This window comes from Rhineura floridana, chromosome 2 (assembly GCF_030035675.1).
Source record: "Rhineura floridana isolate rRhiFlo1 chromosome 2, rRhiFlo1.hap2, whole genome shotgun sequence".
Lineage (NCBI taxonomy): Eukaryota > Metazoa > Chordata > Lepidosauria > Squamata > Rhineuridae > Rhineura > Rhineura floridana.
In genome coordinates this window covers 204492669-204516016 of record NC_084481.1, presented here as the reverse complement: position 1 = coordinate 204516016, position 23348 = coordinate 204492669, and the positions used below count along the sequence as shown (strand labels likewise).

General features: G+C 44.4%; 1 protein-coding gene across 1 annotated transcript in view; it reads right to left on the bottom strand.

Moving 5' to 3' along the window:
* The window catches only part of KCNK13 (potassium two pore domain channel subfamily K member 13), an 89275-nt gene extending 74272 nt beyond the window's left edge, over nucleotides 1-15003 (bottom strand). The window contains exon 1 of the mRNA XM_061611943.1: nucleotides 13669-15003. Within this exon, the coding sequence (XP_061467927.1) occupies nucleotides 13669-14017 (349 nt within the window). The 5' untranslated portion in view covers nucleotides 14018-15003. The remainder of the gene's footprint in view (nucleotides 1-13668) is intronic.
* Between the last annotated feature and the right edge of the window lie 8345 nt (nucleotides 15004-23348).

The following is a 23348-nucleotide window of genomic DNA, read 5'->3' as shown; positions in this document are numbered from 1 at the left end:
TTACATATTTTAGTTAGCAGATCAGCAATTTCACCTTTGAGTTCTTTGAGAACTCTCGGGTGGATAACACCTGGGGAAGGTGCATTAGATCAAGGCAGCAGCTCTCACGCCTTCATGCTGAATGTGCAGAAAGGACCTGAGCCTTTTGGCATACAAGATGGACATGCAATCCCAGAACCCTGGACATGTGTTGACGTTAAGGCCTCTCTTTCAGTGGAGTTTACTTAGCCACTAACATTTCAGGACAGTTCTGTGGGAACCCCTATTTGTAGACGCCACAACACTAAAACAAAACAAAAAAGATTTTCAGCACCACAGCCAGACCTACCAAGAGAATGAAGGCTATGGGACAAAACAAGTTATGTTCAGGTATGGACCCCTATACCTTGCCAAACCCCACATGCAGGACCTGGGTCCATAATAGGAGGAAGAAAGAAAAGTCTGTATCACTTTGCCCCCAAGCTGATACAACTATGAGAACACAAATGGGGGCTTAAATAATTTATTCTTAATTTAAATCTTATCTTTAAAAATATGTTCACAATAAGTAACTACATTGGAGGGGGGAATTGTGGGAAATTAAAATGGCCACCTACAACTACAACAGTCAGGTAAATCCACAACTGAAGGCTTAGGGTGGCAGCAGGTCCTGTCAGGCTTGAATTTATTAGAGCTGATTTCCACATAAATGTACCTAGGACTGGGCAGCATGTTTCCTTTATGCAGGATTCCAAAGTAATGTGCAATACATCCAGGCCAGCATCTCTAACCAAACTGGAATAAAACAATGCATAGCTATTCACAGCCAAAAAAATAAAAGGCATCCTCATATGATTATCCCAGCACAATTCTGTACATATCAGGTGTGGCAAACTTACTTTCTGTTGACAGCTGTGTTTCCTTGGGGTTAATCTGTCAGGGGGCACGCAGCTGGAGCCAAAAGTGGGTGGGCCACCCCTTTTGTCTCTCTTTCTGTCACCCACTTTCCTCATTGCTTTCCTCCCTCCTTACCACCCGCATGAAATTAGGCTGCCCACATGCAGCAGCCCTTGGGTGCCAGGTTGTTCATCCCTGCTTTTTATCTAGGTTGCTTCATGTACCACAACCAGGTGCTGGTTTGGGCTGATTGAAATTGTAGTCCAAAACATCTGGAGGGCACCAGGCTGGCAAAGGTTGATTTTGCACAATATTCCTAGATGATGGGAATCTAGAAGAGTAGCTGCATCCAGATCTTTTTGTTATTTGTCCACAGGGGGAAACAAAAACAAACACAGCTGCTATGTACACTTGCAGACATAATAGATGTCTAACTGCATTAATCTGTGAATAAAAGGTCTTTGGGCCTTTGTATCACACAGCCCTTTCATGCTGGGGGCTCAACTTTGCTTGTGGACCCAGGTGGGAATCACTGCAGGCCTGTTTCTCTATATGTGGCTTTTAAGAGCCAAATCTGCAGTTTAGAGAGCATGGCACTTCCGTACAATTTATTTCAGAAGCATATTATAATTCTCAGAAGCTCTGGATCTGTTCTGCTTTCCACATAAATAAACTACATTTTCAAATTGACAGAAACTAAAGAATTATATCGCATGTAGGGTGTTGTTCAATGACAATGGAAGGGGCAAAGAATATTAGTATAAACTGACAATTCCCCATCACTAGTATTTGTTATCTTTCTCAACTGGTGCAAAGCAAATGGAACCAGGAAGTGCCCCCCACCCCATGTGTGCATTACGCTAGTTAGATAAGCCACTTCCGTATACCATGGAAAAATGTTTTGATGTCAAAAACAAAAACTTGTGGAAATTTGCCATCAAATGCTTCTTAGGAGACTTTTATTTCATTTTTTCAAATCAGAAAGAGACACATGGAAGGCACAAAATTTGAAGAGGTATTTTTGGCACCTGATGAAGAAAAAGGACTTTGTTCAAGGGTGCATATTTAGGTCTCAATGGTAAGCACTCAACATGCAAATCATGTACATGTTTAACTCTCCTGCTGAAATAAACAGGATGTAAAAGTGCTAAATTTTAGCTAGATTGTGCCTTTATAGTATCAGTGCCATAAATATTTTTCTTAAAAATGAGAGAAAGTTCTTCTGTCCAATTTTGTAGGATACTTTTAGAGGAGGTGTATGAAAACATTGCTTAGAGTGGTAGACTCAGTATAAAAGAGCATCACTCAATTATATAGGGATCTTACTAGAATGTAATTTTGGAAATGTGATTACTATAAGGCAGATTCCACACTTCTGAGACACAGAGTTAATGACCAAGCTTAAGCACATTAGCAAAACTGAATCATATCACTGGTCTATTTAGCTCAGTAGTGCCCACAATGACTAGTAGTGGCTCTCCAGGGTTTCAGACATGGATTGAACCTGGAACCCAGATGCTCTATTACTGAGCTATGGCTCTTCCCCACACAGATTTCAGTGACTCAGATTATAAGATAGTTAAAATAGTTCACATAAGGAAGGCTTCCTGCCCTCCCCTCACAATGCAATCCTCCCAAAAGTCTCTCGGGGGGGGCTCTTGAACAATGTGGGAGGGCAACTGGGAGGCACAGGGGATAGGAAGTATTTCTTCTATGAACTTCTTTAAGTTAATTTATCTTATTTTAGGATTTAAGCTCAATTTTGGATGATTCCCTTCTCCCCCAGTGGCCTCCTATGCCTCATCTTCATGACCCCCCCCTTCCAGAGAGGTTTTTCAGGGGGCACAGATAGCTGCAGAGGAGAGGATGGAACATTATTAGGATCAAACTTATCTTAGGAGCCAAGCCAATGGGTTTAAACATGTTTAAACCCATGTTGGATTCTAGCCCTAATGCAGGAATGGAGCCGTCTAGATATCGTTGGACTCCAACTCTCATCAGCCCAAGTCAGCATGGCTAATGATCAGGGAAGATGGGAGCTGTCATCCAGCAACATCTGGAGGGTCACAAGTTCTCCATACTTGCCTTAATGGCAAACTGTTGGAATGGAACTACCGAAAAAAAATATTTTTTCATTGGAATTTGGTTCTCTCACGTTTCTGTTAAGAAACAGCAATGGAGTTGCTCTTTCAACAGTAACCCATTTCATAGATATTTTCATATTTATTTAATTATCAAAAAATCAAAATTACCCATATGGTGTTAACAAAACTGTTATTCACCGTTTATAATGGTTTTATTAATTACACATAAGTAACTGATTTTTTTATAATGAAATAAATGAAAATTTTCTCCGAGTGTGTGCAGTTCATTCTGTTATAATGGTTTTAATATACAGTCCATCAGCAGCAGCCAATCTTGTGCCCCTCACTCCCAGATCTTGTGGTCACACCAATCGAGTTATGATACTGAACTGTGGAATTCCCTCCCAAAGGAGGCTGTGATGGCCACCAACTTAGGTGGCTTTAAAAGACGACTAGACAATACACTGAGGATATTGCTATCAATGGCTACTAAGCCATGATGACTATGCTCTGCCTTCACTATCTGAAGCAGTATGCTTCTGGATACTAAGTTGCTGGAAACTGCAGGAGGGGAGAGGGCTCTTGTGTTCAGGTTCTGCTCACAGGCTTCCCATGGGCATGTGGATGGCCATCGTAAGAACAGGATCCTGGACTAGATGGGCCATTGACCTGATCCAACAGGCTTTTCTTAATTTCTCATATCACAAATGGGGATTCTTGCTGCAGATTTTACTTTTAAAAATTAAAATTTAAAATTAACTTAAAACAACAAAAACAACTAGAAAATGGGAGTAGGAGGGCAAACCAGCAGCATGATCTAGTTTATGGGCAGAAAACTAGACTTGAGTCAGATAGCCCAGAACTCATCCAACCTCTGCCATGTACAACACCTTTTGCAAAATCACTTTTTCTCAGCCTTGGTTCCTACATCACCAGACTGAAAGAATATTAAAAAACGCTATACAAGCAAGAATAAAATCAGTAGATGCCCAACTGCACAGACCGTTCCACAATGGCTGACATTCTTAAAACAAGTATTTTAACTAACTTTCCTGGTTCTCTTCCTTTTCAGAAGTGGTGTCAATCTTCTCATCACTCAGTGCAAGACTACCTTCTGAATCCCACTCCCAATCACACCAAGAGTCACCTTGGATGATTCAGAAAAATGGCGAGAAAACATGTGATTGCTTGATGCAGGGACTCCATGGGGGATTAACAACATGCACATCCTTCTTTCAGATTAGACATGGAAGTGGAAGGAGAGGTCACCCAGTACATGCAAGGCACAATATGGATTCCCTGCTAGAACAAACACTGCACTAACAAGGTCAATGATTCCAAGCCTGCAGCTATGCTGTAACCCTTGGGCTAGTTGGTACCTTTTTTTGGTTTTGACAACACTTGTCCTCCTGCTTCCAGTTCAACACTATAACAAAACTGTTCTCTGGACAAGCTCTGCACCAGGAGCAGGGACCCTTTGGCCCTCCAGTTGTTGCTGAACCCAACAAGCATGGCCAATGACTAGGGATGATGGGAGTTGTATTTCAGCAACATCTGGAAGACCAAAGATTCCCCACACCTGCTTTACACATTTCATACATGCACATGAGGAACCCTGGCAACCATCTGCTGCACCCTCTGAGCACCTACCTGTTTATGTCTCCCTGCCTGTTTGTCAGTCTGCTTGCAGGCAGAGTTGTTTCCACCTGTAGCTCTCAGGGCTGTGGCCCAGCAAGAGGATATTTAACTGCACAAGCCCAAGGGCTGAGAGGCACCTTGGTAACCATCTGCTGCACCCATTGGCTTTTGCCTGCCTGCTTGCAGGCAGAATTGTTTCCATCTGTAGCTCTCAGAGATGTGGCCCAGCAAGAGGATTATTTAGATGCAGAAGCCCAAGGCAGTAGCCTTGGGCAGTGTCTATTTGGTGCCAGTGAGGGCCTGTGCATATACAAAGTTTTTCTGGGTGGCCATCATGAAGTAAGATGACTATGTGATTTAAAATAAGGCTGTGGACACAGGATGAAACTGCAGCTAATACTGTAGGCCAGGGCTCATGAGGAGAGAATGAGAGGGATTCTGTGCTGCCAATGCCCCCCTCCCTGTTGCAGCACCTGGGCTCCAAAGCTGCTGTGGACAACAGCTCCCCTCTCATCATGAAGGGTAAAGAAACAGCTGGATGCCGGGGAAGCTGAGGCCAGGGCTTACCAGGAGGGTGGAGGGGGAGAGGGAGGCATGCTGCCAATCCCCCCCCCCATTATAGCACCTGGCTGAAACTTTTTTGTTCTATTGTTGTTCCATCTTTTTCTGAAACTAGATCTTTTTTCCATCTTTCTCTGTGAAACTAGATTTATGTACCTCAGTCCTGATCTGTGTGTTTCTGTAATGATTATTTTCATTTACTTTTGTCCGATTGCCTGGGATGCTCCCTGTGAGCTTATGAATAACAGGTCAGCTGGTGGCTATGCCAAACCCCCTACAGGGTGAGAGGCTGTTGATGGGGAAGGGCTTAATTTCCCTAGGTGAGAGGTGGGGTGTTTGCATTGCTCCAGGTGAGAGATGAGGTGGGAATGAATGCTGTCTCATGCTTTTCTGCTGCTACTGAATTGTTTTATTCAGTGGACTCATTTTCCTGAATTTGATTATTGGTTAGTTGAACATTTTGAGTGTTTTAGAGAAGCCAGAACTGTGTGGATGAAATAATGTGGTTGGCGGTAAGAGTATGAATGTTGAATGACTATGTATGGTGGAGGGGAGATGTTTACATTAGTTTTGTGTAGTGTGAATGCGAACGATTTTGATTACTTTATTATGAGGTGTGTGTCATTTTGTAATGTGAATTTTATGATGATATATACTATAATTGTGTTGCATTTTGTTGTTTTATCTTGATGTATTTGATGGTTTTTATATGATTGCTTTTGTGGTTTTAAGTTGTTTTATTTATGTACCTTGTTCAGAGATATTTAATGCTTAATTATGTTATTGAAATTGTGGAATTAATAGTAATAAAATAGCAGTATTGGTGGGTTTTGAACATAGATTTGTATTTTTTTATATTGATTATTTTCACTGGGGTATGTAAACCGCGTAGAGATTTCTGTTGCAATATAAGGTGTATATAAATCAAATAAATAAATAAATTCCAGAAGAACTCCAATGGCACAATAAACTCTGCAGCATAAGCTTTCACGGGAGAAAGCTGAATTCATCAGACGCATGTGTATACTGTAGCTAAATCCTATATATACACACAAACGTGGGCTTGGTTTTGCAGCTGCTTTGCCCTGCTCATTTAGCATTTAATTTATAGTGGGTAGCCGAATGAAGCTTCATGGAGAACAAAGGCCAGCAATAGCTTTCCTAGGTCATTAAGTGTCCATTTTGTACTGTTTTAAATTCCATCTTCTGGGTTTTTTTGGTGCTGTTTTGTAACTTTTTCGCTGTTTTTATTATATTTTGTACATTGTCTTGGGACAAATGTAGAAGGAGATTGATAGATAACAGTAACAGTCATGATGACTATGTGCTACTTCCAGTGTCGGAGGTGGTCTCCCTCTAAATATCAGTTGCTATGGATCATGAGTGGAAGAGGGGTACTGCACTCATGCCCTACTTGTGGGCTTCCCAGGAACAACTGGTTGGCCACTGTGTGAACAGGATGCTGGACTACATGGGCCTTTGACCTTATCCAGCAGTACTCTTTTATGTTCTTATGTCATTGGGAAAGGTGGCGAATAAACGTCAGAGACCGTATGCCTGACTACCAGTTGCTGAGAAACACAAGCAGGAGTGTGTTTATGTGCTCATATTCTGCTTTGTGGGCTTTCCATAACCAACTAGTTTGTCACTGCAGGAAACAGGATGCTGAACTAGATAGGCATTTGGTCTGATCCAGAAAGATTATTTTTAAGCTCTTACCATCTTAAATATGCTAAGGAGGATATTTTTCATTATTATAGCTTCTTGTCTCTCTGCTCAAAAGGCTTACGTTTCATAATAATTAATAGCTCTTGCCCATAACTAAATTATATCAATAGTCCAATTTGGGGCTTGGCTAATCAGAAGCCTAGCAGCGGCTCAATCGTTTTCTGGTGGATGTTCTGACAAATTTCTGACTTTGTTTCGTCTGTTCTCCAGTAAATAAACTGTAAATTAGTTAAGAGGCAACAGCCTCCTCCTACACTAAGATGTATTAGGGACTAAGAAAAATTTACTATTAATAGAAACATGTCTTAAGGAAGCCTGTTCCTGGAAAACTACTTATTATTGAGAACATTTGGTCCATGTTTCTTCTGAAGATCTTCAAGTCTATTGATTTTCAGCTCATAGCTGCATAGAGTGCAGAAGACACCGCAACAGATAAACCAACAACTAACACATTCCCAAGAAAAATAAATTCAAAAGTAGCAGCAGGTAACAAGCTTTATGTTCTAAAATTTTTTTAAGGTAGATTGAAGTAAAGCCAGACATTAGCAGCCCTTATAATAACTGTTTAAGATTGGGGTGGAGAGCCACAACAGATAACCCATTTATTCTAGAGTAGTCTTTCCTAATCTTGTGCACTCCAGATCTTTTGAATGCCATCTCCCATCAGCCTGAACCAGCATGGCCAGTGGCCAAGGATGGTGGATGCTGCAGTCCAAACATCTTGAAAGCAGCAGGTTGGGGTAGGCTGTTCTAGTGTTTCAACCAACTTTGGTGTGGCTACTTTGGATTAAGTTGTTGAACAATTTCAGTTATAGTCTGTCTTTCTTCCATAGAACTCGTCAGTATATATAGGTTTCCCAGTTGGTCTCCAATCCAGGCACTAGCCAGGTCAGCCCCATGTAGCTCCAAGAAAGATTACTACAGCATGCACCTTCAGACCAAGTCTTGGAACTAATTTAAAATTGCAAGGAGCAGTTCAATGATCACTTAAATGGGGCAGTCCTACTAAGTATGACGATTTGGACGTAACAATCCCAGCTTTAAAACCATGCTTTATAAAACCAGGATCTCATCTACATTTTGCTTTCTGGTTTGGCGTTCTCGATTAAATCCTGGTTCAGATGCAGTACGAAGCTGTGGTGAAAAGTAACCATGATAGAAGCGCTGAAGCTGGCATGTGAGGGGAAGGAGAAACATGGGAGCACGGCCCTTGTTCCTGGCTCAATAAACCATGAGCTACATCAATGTTAGGGGATCACTGAACAGCCATCTTCACCTGTTAGTGCGTTCAATCTCATAATTACTCCATTGTTTTCCTGTTCATTATTTATTATGCACAGTTATGCAGACAACAACACAAATCATGGGGAAATAAATGCCTGGGAGCAGTGGTGGCTGGGTAAGAAAATAAGCAGTAGCCACCTCTGGCTTATCTCTGCAAGTCCTTTCTTCTACTATTGATATATATAATGGTATGCACATCTTAAGTTGAGTTTCTTATAATACCTGTATGTCTCAAAAACACTTTACCTCTGTCCAGTTCATTTCTGGGCCTAATTCCTTCACTATACAGTTTTCAGTGTCATGATTTGCCTCTCTCTCACTCTCACTCTCTGCTGTTGATCATTTTATCAAGCAAGTTTAGAAGCACAGTGGTTCTGAGTGGGCTGCTGGATTTTGCTGGATGAAAAGTTGTGAACTTGAATACACATATATATGATGTGCCTCTTTACGTTGATCTTTGACACCTGAGATGTGTTTTCAGGATACACTCCATTCCTGTGATTGTAATTTGTTTTAACTGTTTTTAATACCGAATTTTAAATTGGTGTACCTTGCCTTGGGACCCGCTGGTGAAGAAGGGTGGATGATAATAATGATAATGATAATAATAACAACAGTAATAATAGGAACAACAACAACATGAGCACAGTGTCTGCACAGTTACACTGTGTGCACATCTAACTGGTTGGGCAGCTAGCATTAGAAAATGCTGGAATAAAATAAAAATCTATGTATGCTTTTCAATAAATTACATGCACTTTGGAATGGTGCGTATGTACATCTGATTGGAGATATGGGAAGGAAAGGAGAAAAGGAGAGTTGAGCAAAGGTGAGGAAAGGTTACACACACACACACACACACACACACACACACACACACACACACACACACACACACACACACACACACACACACACACACACACACACACACACACACACACACACACACACACACACACACACACACACACACACACACACACACACACACACACACACACACACACACACACACACACACACACACACACACACACACACACACACACACACACACACACACACACACACACACACACACACACACACACACACACACACACAGATCTACCTACTAGAGCTAGGATCAAATTTGCAGCCTTTTAATGCTGCTTTTCAGTTGACAAAAAAAAGGTAATTACAGACATACCTGTATGTAACATCCACCGTGGCCCACATAAAAAGGGTTTATGTCCAGCAACCAACTCAGAAAAGTATTCTAAACATGCAAATGCAATCTACAGAGGGTCAGCATTAACCACGAGTTTCTGCAAAGCAATATTCCAGTGAGGCCATCATTCAGCACTGGCCATTCAATACAGGAAATGAAGTACCACAAGGCCAATTTCACTGAAATGGCTCAGGCTGGAAATATATTACATCCCTGTCTGGCATTTTAAAAATGTATCTAAATGCTTCATTTCAGTGTGCTTGTTGCTTTCCCCATCTTGCATCTAGGATTGTCTTCTAAAACAGAGCTAGTCTTTTTTTTTTAATTGTTCAACAACTCAGCTCATCTCTTTGCCAGCAACCATGGGGACCATCACCTGGCTGTACGAGCTGTTTGTAGTAGCACCCCAAAGCTTGTGTGTGATCCTAAAATGTCTCAGACTGGGAGCAGCAGCCGCTGATGTAGGGCAATGCTGATGAGGTGAGAAGGAAGAAGTTGGCTCAGTAGGCCCACTGCAAAAACTCAGAAGGATTAGCCTTAGTTAAGTCCATCTAAGTGACACCTGAAGACCTCTCCAGATGTTTCCCTGTCAATCAACACATGCGCATCCATTTCCATGAGTGACACTAAAAAGCACAGGAACATAGGAAGCTGCCTTATACCTAATAATGTGGGCTGGATGGAACAACTATCAGGTGGATCCACAGTTGGCTACAGAATCGTACTCAAAGAGTGCTTACCAATGGCTCCTTCTCAAACTGGGGGGAGATAATGAGTGGGGTACAGCAGGACTCAGTCCTGGGTCCAGTGCTCTTCAACATTTTTATTAATGACTTGGATGACGGGGTGCAGGGAATGCAGATGATACAAAATCGGGAGGGATAGCTAATACCTTGGAAGACAGAAACAAAATTCAAAGGAATCTTGACAGGCTGGAGCATTGGGCTGAAAACAACAGAATGAAATTCAACAGGGATAAATGCAAAGTTCTACACTTAGGAAAAAGAAACCAAATGCACAGTCATAAGATGGGGGATACTTGGCTCAGCAATATGACAAGTGAGAAGGATCTTGGAATTGTCGTTGATCACAAGCTGAATATGAGTCAACAGTGTGATGCGGCTGCAAAAAAGGCAAATGCTATTTTAGGTTGCATTAACAGAAGTATTGTTTCCAAATTGCATAAGTATTGGTTCCCCTCTATTCAGCACTGGCTAGGCCTCATCTTGAGTACTGCGTCCTGCTCTGGACACCGCACCTTACCAACGATGCAGAGAAACTGGAACGAGTTCAGAGGAGGGCAACAAGGATGATCAGGGGACTGGAAACAAAGCCCTATGAGGAGAGACTGAAAGAACTGGGCATGGTTAGCCTTGAGAAGACTGAGGGGAGATATGATAACACTTTCAAGTACTTGGAAGGTTGCCACACAGAGGAGGGCCAGGATCTCTTCTCGATCATCCCAGAGTGCAGGACACAGAACAATGGGCTCAAGTTACAGGAAGCCAGATTTCAGCTGAACATCAGGAAAAACTTCCTAACTGTTACAGCAGTAAAACAATGGAACCAATTGCCTAGGGAGGTGGTGGGCTCTCCAACACTGGAGGCATTCAAGAGGCAGCTGGACAGCCACCTGTCAGGTATGATTTAATTTGGATTTCTGCATTGAGCAGGAGGGTGGACTCGATGGCCTGACAGGCCCCTTCCAACTCTACGATTCTATGATAAGGCAAACAACGGCCCGTTTAGCTCAGTATTGTCTATATTAACTGGTGGCGGCTCTCCAGGATTTCAAATGGGGTCGTCTCTCGGTGTTTTACAATTCAGCCATGTCCCTTCCCAATACTGTTCAACCTCTCTCACACGTAGGAAGATAAATGGTGCTGCTATTCAGCTTTCCAAGAACATAAAAAGCTCAGTAGCAGAGCACATGCTTTCCCTGCAAAAGGTCCCCAGGTTCAATTCCTCACATTTCTAAGTAGGACTAGGAATGTCCCGTGCCTGAAAGAGCCTCCACAAGTCGGCATTGACAGTTCTGAGCTAGATGGACCAACGATCTGACTCGGTATAAGGCAGCTTCTAAGGTTCCTAGGAAGAGCCCTGCTTGATCAAAGGTCCATCTAATCCTGCATCCTGATTTCCTCACTGGCCAGTCAGGTGTGTCCAGGGAGCCCCCCCAGCTTGAAGGCAACAGACCCCCCTGCTATAGGCCCCACCCCCTCAGACAGTGGCATACTGCCTCTGAAACAGGAGGTTCAGTTTAGTCATCCTACATAAAACTAGAAAAGACAATAATGCTGGGGAAAACAGAAGGGAGTAGAAAAAGAGGAAGGCCAAACAAGAGATGGTTTGATGCCATAAAGGAAGCCACAGACCTGAACTTACAAGATCTGAACAGGGTGGTTCACGACAGATGCTGTTGGAGGTTGCTGATTCATAGGGTTGCTGTAAGTCATAATCGACTTGAAGGCATATAACGACAACAGAATTTAAAGCAGGAATAGGGATACCCTGTCGCCCTCCAGATGTTGTGCATTATAACTTGCATCAGCCCCAGCCAGCATGGCTAATGGAGGGATGATGTATAGTCCAGCAATTCTGAGAGGGACTCATGCCCCCTACCCTTTCTATAAGCTAATAGTGAGCTCATTCTCCAAGCCAAAATGGCACAATTCATACACAAGAGGGAGGTAGCAGCAGGCTCAGGGAAATGCAGAGGTTTTCAGATTTTTTTTTTAAAAAAAATATAGGGGAAAAAACCACCTAAGGGAAAAAATAATCTAATGAGGGCTGAGTATGCTCAATGGGCATACAATGCTGTAGTGGGAGGAAATGGGGATGGAGGGAATGGAGTGTCCTTGAAAGGGGCTTGGAGAGATGGCATCCTGAACAGGACCACTCCAAATTGCCTTTTGTCACAGGTCCCAGTTTTTCATGGCTAGTAGCCGTTGATACAGCTATCCCCCCAACAAGTTCATCTAATTCACTTTCTAAACTGAATCTAGCCAATAGGTACATTATACCCCCCCATGCAGAAAGAGCAAAAAGCTTGAGTAAGAAACACCCCTAACACCCCTAACGCTTCAGTAGCCTAAGTGGGAGGTCTTGAAGACATCTCTTACGCAAATCAGGCTGTAAATCCAAGCCATGAAAGAAAATGTGCACTGCATATGAAACAACTTGTTGAGCTCACTGTTAAAAGCAGAGAGCTGCACAACTGGGACACTTTAAAAGCCAACTGCTTCTGCTACACTCTGTTATTACAGAGCCTCATCAGTTCTGATGACACCAAAGCTGGTTATATTGTGACATGGCTTGTCAAGGAAAAATATTTTCAAACATACTGGGATGAGAAATGTATTGTTTTGGATTTATATCCCACCCCCTCACCATATGTAATCCCAACATATGATCACAACAATATAAAATCCAATGTGGCAATAAAATATAGTCTAAAACATTTGAACAAATTCACCTCTCATGTAACTGTCCCCCCCCCAGCTGAGTGTTTGTTGATGGCTCTTTCATAGGTTTGACATCTCTAGGAAAATTAACTGAACTCCCTCCAAGAAGGCAAAACCAAACCAACAATGAAAACTGATCATACTTAGTGAAACGGCAACTTTAAATACTGAAGACAATATAAAGGTGTTGTGTGGAAGGTATTTCTAACTTTGTGTAAACCCGTCATTTCCAATGTACTTTAATACAGGGAGAAAAGGCTTGATGCACTTGTTGGTATTTTAGAAAGATAGAAGAAAAAGCAAAAGTATAGCTGGTATAGACCATACCAGAGCATAGAGCATGGTTACTGGAAAATTGACTTCTATTACGATGTAATTCAATGGGGATAATGGTGAACCCCCTCTAAATACCGCTTACCATGAAGACCCTATTCATAGGGTAGCCATAAGTCAGGATCGACTTGAAGGCAGTCCCCCCCTCCATGTTAAAATCAGATTTCCCAAAGCAAGCATGAGTTTGCCCTAGGGAGATGAAAGCTAGATGCTTTTCTAAGCATAAAACCCCAGGCATATGGATTATCACACATGGCAATCACGCATGCATGTATTTGAGAATAGCTGTATGTCATGTATGTTAACCATCCATCACAGCTACCTACAGCAAAGTATACAGGTGTGGTTCACACTTCCCTACCCTCCAGTTCTGTACATGACAACACTTTTTCAAGTCAGAAAATACTAGCATGTGGCCTCAGAGCTGTCCATTCTGGGGACAGGGAGGAGAAAGGCCGAGATTTGGTGGCCTTTTTTCACCACTTACCTATCGTGGAGACCACTGTGGCCACGAAGTAAAAAGCCCCTGAGAAATCCCATCGAGGGCGCCGCAAGGTATTCATCCGGACGCCGACCAGGTATGCGCTCTCGTACTCGCACAGGAGTTCCTGCAGCTCTGCCGGCGTGAGGTTGAACCTCTGGGAGAAGTTTTCAAACCTCGCCAGCCACTTCTCCTGGGTTTCTCGCTCCGTGGGGTGCTCGAGGGCGGAGAAGATGGCAGCCCCGCACAGCAGGTACAAGATGATCAGGACGGCCAGGAGGAGGAAGCGGGCGTTATCCTCCTTGAAGGCCCCCAGGCTGGGCGGAGAGCAGCAGCAGAGCCCGCGGCACGCCATCCTTCCTCTGCCCGACGGGCGGTGCGCCCTACCGCAGCGCCCCCCGATGGCCCACCATCCTCGAGCTCCCTCGGGTTACCCTCCAGGCGGGCTGGCTTCGAGTTGCTCTTGCCCTTTGGCCGGAGGCAGCGCGATCCGTGGCAGCCAGCGCAGCCCCAGAACTCCCCGAAGCGGTTGCGAGGCTTGCGGGAAGTGAGGCGGCGGCAGCAGCGGTTGGTCTAAAAGAGGTCGCCGAAGTTAAAGCCGCTTCCAACGCCGGGAAAGGGCAGGAGGGCATCGCAGGGTCCGCCAAGGCTGCAAGCCTACCTAGGAGCAAATTCCCACCTAGGGTAGTGCGCCTTACTACCGAGTAAACCCGCCCGCAATCCGGCTGTACATCTCTGGCAATCTCAACCGCCGCTTCTCCAACCCCTCGAAGTAGTCCTCCTGTTCCCCAGGCCGTTTTCACCTTGTGACTCTAAGCACGTGGTCGGGCTTTCCCCGGCACCGTTTGAACCACGAACTCCGCCTCAAAATGCAGCCTTACGCCTCGTGGGCTCGGCGCCGAAGCCTGTTTTCAGCGGGAAGCCGACGCCGTTAAAAAGACTTCTAATAAAGGACGGGGTGTGTCTCTTATCGCGGGCAGGGCGCATCTCTTTCTCTCGGGAGTCCACTCCAGCAGCCCATTTACTTATCCCGCGCTTCGGATCAAGGCTAGTTTTAGCCCCGGCACCTTTTATTTTTTATTCTCCAAAGAAAAGAACTGCCGCCGCCGCCGCTCCATCCACGACCGTTATTGTGGTGCCTTTCTCCTCCTTCCGGCACTTCCTTAAGACAATCCCCAAACTCTGGGCTGGGAGTTTAAGAGAAGGAGGCCGCCCCCGCCCGGAACTAAGCTTCTCCGAGGGCGCGAACTCCCGGCCAACTCTTCCAACGGATGCTCTGGACGCGGGTCTTCTTTCTCCGCTCGTGGCGCAGGCGCGCGGGGGGGAGGGGCTGCGTCGCCAGGTTGCGCTCGGCGGGCACGTGGGGCTCCCGCTAACGAAGGCATTGGCCGGGAAGGGGTGGCAGAGCGAGGGCTGTGCCGCCGCTCTCTGAACGCGCAGCGCTGGAGGTGGGCGAGGTGCTTTGGGAGCAATCGGGACACATTATCTCTCAGTTTGGAGGCAGGCGGGGGCGGCAAGACGCGCCGCTCCGTTTTCCCCCAGGGGAGACCCCGATTATGTGCGGCTGGATGGAGGAGGGTGTGGCCTGCGAAATTTCACACTGTGAGCGCGCGGAGAGGGGGTGTTCTAAGAAGCCGCCCACCGCCACCTTTTATCCTGTGGCTAGCTAAACCCAGGCGGCAACTCAGCAGCCCGCGGCTAGGTGTGATCTGCCACCGTTGGGCAGAAGCAACCGATCTCCACTGAAAGAAAAAGGGGGTGTGTGCCAACTTGCCGCCGCCGAGCTGCGCTATAATCCCAAATGTCTCAGTTTACCCTGGATCGGTACGGATTTCTGTGTGGTAGTTTGGAAAAGAGAAAGATTGCCGGGTGCCTCAAAGCCAGAAAAGGCCAGAGAATCTCCACCTTCCAACAATTTGGAGGAGGAAGAGGATTGCAGCTTTGGGGACTTCACGCAGTAGGAGACACTTTTTCATTCAGCCGCTGCCACGCTCCAGTTTAAAGCTAACTGGCCTCTCTACTTTGGTTCTTCTGTGCGAGGGCGCACCGATGCCTCCCACACATCCATAAGTCTGGAAGGTAACCAGGAATGGGAACCTGAGGCTCTTCCAGATACTGTTGGACTACAACTTTCATTGGGCCTGCCAGTGCCTAACTTAAGGACATAGGAAACTGCCTTTTACTGAGTCAGACCATTGGTCCGTCTAGCTCAGTATTGTCTACACTGAGTGACAGCCGCTCTCCCAAGGTTTCCGACCGCGGACATTCATGCCCTATCTGGCGATGCTGGGGATTGAACCAGGGACCTTTTGCATGCAAAGCAGATGCTCTTCCGCTGAGCCCTCCCTCTTCCCCTATTGACTGTGGTGGCTGGGGTTGATGGGAGGTGGAGTCCATCGTCATTGGGAGAGCTGCCCTTTCCCCTGCCTTGACCTAGCTTCTGAACGGACAAATACTGGATTGCAAAGGAAATGGACCACTACAGCTTCTTGCACCTTGACTCCCCTTCCCCCCCAGAAGTCTGATGCAAGTGGGGAAAGCACAGATTTGAAGAGCTTCCAGCAACTTAAACATTCATTCACCTGGTATTCTCTTAAATAAGAGACACAATATTCATCCCCCTCCCTGCCCCAGTGGTAGACTTAACCACATTCTCTGAGCAGAGACAGGCCTCCTATCCAGCATTAACTAGATACCCTGGTGCAGTTACTGTATAAAAAGAAGTCCTTTCACAGCCCCAGCCCTTTCCTTTACTTGCCAACAGCGGTTGCTTCCAGACAACCTATCACAGAGCATTTGCCCTGACTTGTTTGCAATCCCCTCCAGACTGGTGTTTTACTGTGGGGGTAGCTTGCAAGATATTCTTGACACAATAACGTATTAGTATGGTGTCGCATTTATTCTGCTTTATTAGTTATTCTGCAATGCTTCTCCGCTGCTACATTGTTGCTGGCAGGAAAGGCCGTAGTATGACACAGAGGTTCCCAAACTGGCCCATGGACCATCTGTGAGCCACAACCTTCATTCAGGTAGTCTATGGCATGTCCATATTAAATATTCATATTGATTTTTATCTGTAATTACTTCTTTTACTGTATTTAGAATTCAGATAGTAATACAATAAAATACAATATATAGAAAGAAGCAATAAATATATACAGTTTTTAAAAATTATACTGCAGCTAGTGCAGCAAATTACAATTGCTACAACAGGCAGAGAAATTTATTTATTTATTTATTTTTATTTTTAAAACTTATATACCGCCCGACTAGCAATAGCTCTCTGGGCGGTGAACATAGATACAGTAAAATACAATATGGAACAAAAAACTTCAGTCTAAAATCAAATATCACAGTCTAAAACAGCAAAGGCTCAGAATCAAGTTTCAGACATTACAATACCTTAACAAAAATTAAAATTAAAAATTAAAATTAAAATGCCTGGGAATAAAGGAAGGTTTTAACCTGGCGCCGAAAGGATGACAACGTCGGCGCCAGGCGGACCTCCTCAGGGAGACTATTCCACAGTTTGGGGGCCACCACTGAGAAGGCCCTTGATCTTGTCACCACCCTCCGGGCCAGTGGTCCTCCAAGACCATCAGCAATTTTCAGGTGGTCTGTGAGGAAAGAGTTTGGGAGCCACTGCTGTAACAAAAGCAGGGCGCGCATGCACACACACATACACATTTATGTTATGAAAAGTGGGGTTTCAGTAGGATGTTACAGGATATGCACCAGTTGGAATGAAGCTGCAGGACTACCACTAAACTTTTTCAGGCACAAATAATATTGAAAACAGGATCACATGTGACTGCCCTGATAGCATAAGCACAAATAATCAAGACTTTGCAAAAGGATGGGGGGGGGGACGCTTTGACAACATTGCATCAAGCAAAGATTATCCCACACTTTCCAGTGCATTTTCCCATCACTTTCCTTGTTGCAAAAAGTCCGACTGAGGGGAAGTGGATTTGTTGCACAAACACTCCACCTTTTAAGTACACTCCCTCAAATTTGCCAGTCATTGAATCCCACCTAAAGATAGCAACAGGCGGAAGCACCCAAAGGTTTGTGGCACCTTGCAGACTCACAAAATTTACTGTGGCATAAGCTTTTGTGGATTCAAGGCCACTTGCTCAGATGCAAAGTCAGTGGTGCTGCTGGGCTGGACTCTGGGGGCAAAAGTACAGGGGCCCATCAGCTGATCAACCAGTTGCAGATAGGACCCATGTCATCATCATCTAAGGCCAGCATGAGCATGCTGGAGCCAAATAGGCTGACCTTTTATTTTTATAGTATAGGGGCAGCTGGCAGGCACATCCATGGTTACAGATGCTCATTTCATTGTTTTCACTTTAAATATTTTATCCTTTCTATAACAAAAGGGTGCTTATGCCACATTTACCAGGCATAAAGCAGCAAGAATACCAACTCCCATTTGATGTCTGTAGTGACAGTGGCGTCACTAGGGTTGGTGTCACCCGGTGCGGTAACTCATAGTGTCACCCCCATGGACCTCCTACCATACCAGACCATACAGAATCCTTAGTAATGTTTTTTGTACTAATGTTACTCGTAAATTGTAATTCCCGTATATCACTGAATGTAATAGCACACACACACAGAGCCAGCTGTGGGATCGTCACACAAACAACCTAGAACATTTTTTCCCTTTCACAAGGACATGCAAAAGATTGAACCCAGGACCTTCTGCATGCAAAGCACATGCTCAGCCTACCACTGAGATATAGGGTAGAAAAGCACTCACTGTTCTGCTGGCCTGGGAATAATTCTGAGGGCCAGTGGGAACCACAGATGTGATGGGAGGCAGGGAGAAGTGAGTGGGCAAAGAGTGCAGGTGCAATGCTGAGGTGCCGTCTCAGCAAAACTGACGCCAGTCCTAGTGGGTAAGCCCCATTCAACAGGGTGGGATTTACTTCTGAGTAAACATGCACAGGATTGCAAGGTGGGGGGGGGGAGCAGCAAATCCGCCTCCCTCAACCCCAGCTTAGCCCTTCCCTACTTTAAAGTTGACAATGAGGACACTGAATTTGTCAAGGATAATCAATACCTTGGCACAGTCATTAACCAAAATGGAGACAATAGTCAAGAAATTAGGCTAGGACTGGGGAGGGCAGCTATTGGAGAACTCACATGCAAATATGTATCACTGAACACTAAAGTCAGGATCATTCAGACCATGGTATTCCCCATCTCTATGTATGGATGTGAAAGTTGAACAGTGAAAAAAGCGGATAAGAGAAAAATCAACTCATTTGAAATGTGGTGTTGGAGGAGAGCTTTGCGCATACCATGGACTGCGAAAAAGACAAATAATTGGGTGGTAGAACAAATAAACCAGAACTATCACTAGAAGCTAAAATGATGAAACTGAGCTTATCATACTTTGGACGCATCATGAGAAGACATGATTCATTAGAAAAGATAATAATGCTTAGAAAAACAGAAGGCAGTAGAAAAAGAGGAAGGCCAAACCAGAGATGGATTGATTCCATCAAGGAAGCCACAGACCTGAACTTACAAGATCTGAACAGGGTGGTTCATGACAGATGCTGTTGGAGGTCACTGATTCATAGGGTCGCCATAAGTCATAGTCGACTTGGAGGCACATAACAACAACAGCAAAATACTGTGAAACACAATCAAATGAGAGCAGAAGAGTCCCCAGCCCCTTCAAAGGGGGGAAAATGCCATTCTAAATCCCCAAGAGCAACATGTGGCACCCAGGCAGCAAGATACACTGCCCCTGCCGTGGGAAGCTCTCCTAGGCCGTGATGAACCTCAACGCCCTTCCTGGGCCTGCCGTGGAGAAGGTTAAGGAAGGGGAGGCAGCATCCTTCTTTCCTTTCTTCCCCCAGGCAGGCCTTGGATGCCCTCCACCAGCTCTGCCGCCCAGAGCCCCGTGTTCCCGCTCCTCCTCACCCATCTTTCCCTCGGCTCAGCAGCGGCGGCGGCATCTCTGCCTGGGGGCCCCTGTTGCGGCCGCTCCCGCCCAGCGGCACCCACAGCATGAGGGGTGAAGTGGGGCGTCCTTTCCGGAGCAGGGGAACCAGCTCTGGGGCTAAGGAGGAGCCGGCCCAGCCTGGCCTCCACCGCCACCACCTCTTCGCGGCTCCTGCTGAGGCTGCCAGGCCGCTTGGGCGCTGTCTCCTAGCAACCGCGCCTGGCCCCGCCTGCTCCCGAGACGGCACCCAAGTGGCCTGGCAGCCTCAGCAGGAGCCGTGAAGTGGCAGTGGCGGTGGAGGCCAGGCCAGGCCAGGCGGGCTCCTCCTTAGCCCCGGACTCCCCCCGGGCCCCCGGAGCTGGAGCACTGACGAGCTAAGCGGCTGGATTGGGGAAGAATCGGCCGCTTGGCTGACCCGCTTCCCGGTGCCCAGGGGCGGGGTGGCTCTGGGTGTCACCCCTCTCTTGGTGTCACCTGGGTGTGGGCCACACCGCCTGCACCCCCATAGTGACGCCCCTGTGTAGTGATTACGATGCTATGATTTAAGTGAGTTTAAAATGTGAAACTGCACCTACTCTGAATATTTTTTTAAAACAGATGTCAAACTGGTTTGTGTGTGTTTCCTTTCTCTAACATATGAGGCAGTTGTAAAGCATAAATTAAGGGTGGGGAGGAAAAGCAAAATGTTAATTGTGTGTTCTTACAACTGAAGCACATACACATAATGGGCTTACTGGGGATTCTTTAGACAGCTAAGGCCAGAGTATAAAATTACCTAGCTATTGCACTCAATTAGGAGTTTTATATACACATGGGTGCAGGGAAGTGAAATGCAAAAAAACAGTCTGCCAATTACGTTAAAGATTAAATGTACGCAAAATAAGCACAGTGTCTACTCCCAATAGAAGCAATTGGTAATGAAATAATTACTAACTACGTTTACAATATTGCCTTTCTATGAGTGCAACAAAGGTGGTTTGTAGTAACAACTTGCATGCCAACAGATAATAAAAAAGCAGCAGCGAGGGAACAGGGATGTAGTTGTCCAGGGTCATAGATTCAATACTTTTTGGGAGCAGGGTCTCAGCCACATCCCTATATATGAGCTAATCAGCATGAAAGGGGTGTGTGTTAGCCACTAAAAGTCATCCTTTTATGCTGACTGGAACCAATCAGAGTGAGGAGGTGTCAGCCACTGAGAAGACTCTTGTCAGTAGCCAGCACACAGCCCTCCCTCTTCATGCTGATTGGCTCCTAGGGACCTCTGTTGTAGCGGAGTGTGGACTCACAAGAAGTGGGAAAGGAAGTGGCTGTGAGGAGGTGTGGTGGGACTATCACAAAGGGATCTGGCCCTCCTGAATTTTTCACTACACTAGGACTTCCGGGAAGGGTGACTTCGCTTGTGCCTGCTTTTGAGACGGGCTCCCGCCTCAAAAGAAGCTTATTCAGATATAAATCAGTCAGAACATTTTTTTTTTGACTGATGAAATTTCTCCCGGGCAGGGAGAAATGTAGAGATCAACCTCAAAAGCCTGTTTTTGTTGGGAGGACTGGATTTCATTAATTTATGAGAAAAGGTCCAGCCAGCAATGCCGGACGGACTTCTGAACAAGCTCTATCTGATTAATGCGATACATTTATCTTTTCTTCAAAGAGAAAACGGACTAACAGGCAAGCACCCTTCTTTCTATTATTTTTTTTACTTGGTTTAAATTGTTGCAGCAAAAAGAGATTTGTCAAATGAATCAGCTTTAAAGAACTTCTGGGTGAGCTATAACTCTTCTCTGTTATTCACGAAATTAACAGCTTATCTCTGTTTCTATTGCAAAAAGCTGTCCTGGAAGTGCATTCTAAAGATATAAACAGAAGAGGGATTTCTATTCCGAGGAACATTATATTGTCTGGGACTATTCTCTTTTTGGTCTATTTTATTTTGACGAATCTGCTTCTTCACGACGCCACTAACTGTTTTGATGCTGGGAACTAAATTTGTTTTGTGTTCTTGAACATAGAGAGATAAGGCAGGCTGCTCTGTTTATACTGTGATGTCATCAAGCCTGGAATATTAACCCAATTGTTGCTGAAATAAGAAGTGGTTCTTCTTTATTTTTGTTTTGTTTTGTTTTCGTGGTTTTAAAAATGGCAATCAAGAAAGTGGCTGAGAATCTGGAAGTAATTATGTTTCAGAAAATAATGGATGAGATTGAGATAACTAAACAAACCCTGCGACAGGGCAGTAAGGAGCTGAAAATTGAACTGAGCAAAATGACGCAGGAGCTTAAAGAAATAGGGGATCCTGTGAGAGAGGAGAATGAGATCAGAGATGAGAAAAGAAAAAATAAAGGGAAGATACAAGCCCTGGAGATTGGAACAAATGTGGAATTGGAAAAAGATCTGGAGTTTATGGATATTAGAAATAAAATCTACTGTTTGGAATTTAATGTTATCTCTGAAGAAATTAATGAAGATATTAGAGATAAAGTTATCAATGGCTTGGATAATCTTCTGGACTGGAATGACATGATGGACCTTGATATAGAGAAAATCTATGGAATTAACTGCAGCCATGTGACAATGGAAAAACTCTCAAGAGATGAGCCAGTGCATTTTGTAAAAAAGAACACAGATATGACTTTACAACAATATTTCAGCAACTTATTCAGAATTGATGGCAAGAAAATATTTGGGATAGAGGAAATTCCCATCAGACTCTTATTATATGACTATGGCTATGACAGCAAGATTATTATGGAATACTGATAATGGAAGATTGGACACTGAAATTACTGGACTTAACAGGACTATTGAAGATGGAAGATGGAATTAATATGGATAATGGAATAACGGCTATTGAAATTATTGGACCTAACAGATTTTGATGAGATGGATTAATCGATATGTTTATTTGGAGAAAAATTGATAGATATATTTCTTAAAGAATTGAAACCTCTCTTTGACTTTTTGTGGAAAGAATAAAGTAATGTTTATGAGATTTGATGATTAATTAAGATAACTACTAGAGGAAAGTGATTTTATAATATAATTTAAGAGACAGGATTGTTATATATTGTAGACCTATAACTGATTTGATCTGCGACAAATGGGAAGTCAACATTTTATTTTTTTGTTTAATCATTTTTGTTTTGTTTTGTTTTTTGTCTTTGAATGTATTATGATTTTGTTTTGTATGTTTTATGAAAATTTGAATAAAAATTATTGTAAAAAAAAAAAGAATTTTTCACTACACTAGTGGTACTCAACCTGGGGCCCATGCCGTGAAGTAATCATCCTAGGGTTTTTGACAGGAGAGGTACAATTAAAGATCTTTGTAGATCAGAATAGAATGGGCAGTGTAGGAGGACGTGGGTCACTGTTTCCACCTCCCCAGCGTCACAAGGGCACTTACGGTCGTAGTAGGGGTTTTTTTATATCCTCCCTCCAGGATAGCAAAAGGAAGGACATTAAAACATGCCAATGTGAAAGCTCTGAGATGTTTTTGCACTGAGAGTGTAAAAAGATAATTTGCAGGTTTGTTGAATTGTAGCACTCTATCCATTGAGGCATAGTTAGAGGACAAGCCCAAATCTTGTTGGCACTTGATATCAACAATGCGTTGCCTAAATGTTGACCAAGCCATATCCTATCCTTGGGAAATGAGGTAGCCCAAGGAAAGACCATATAGCTGGAGCTTTTGAGGCAAGGCTTGTTTCCATAATGACTG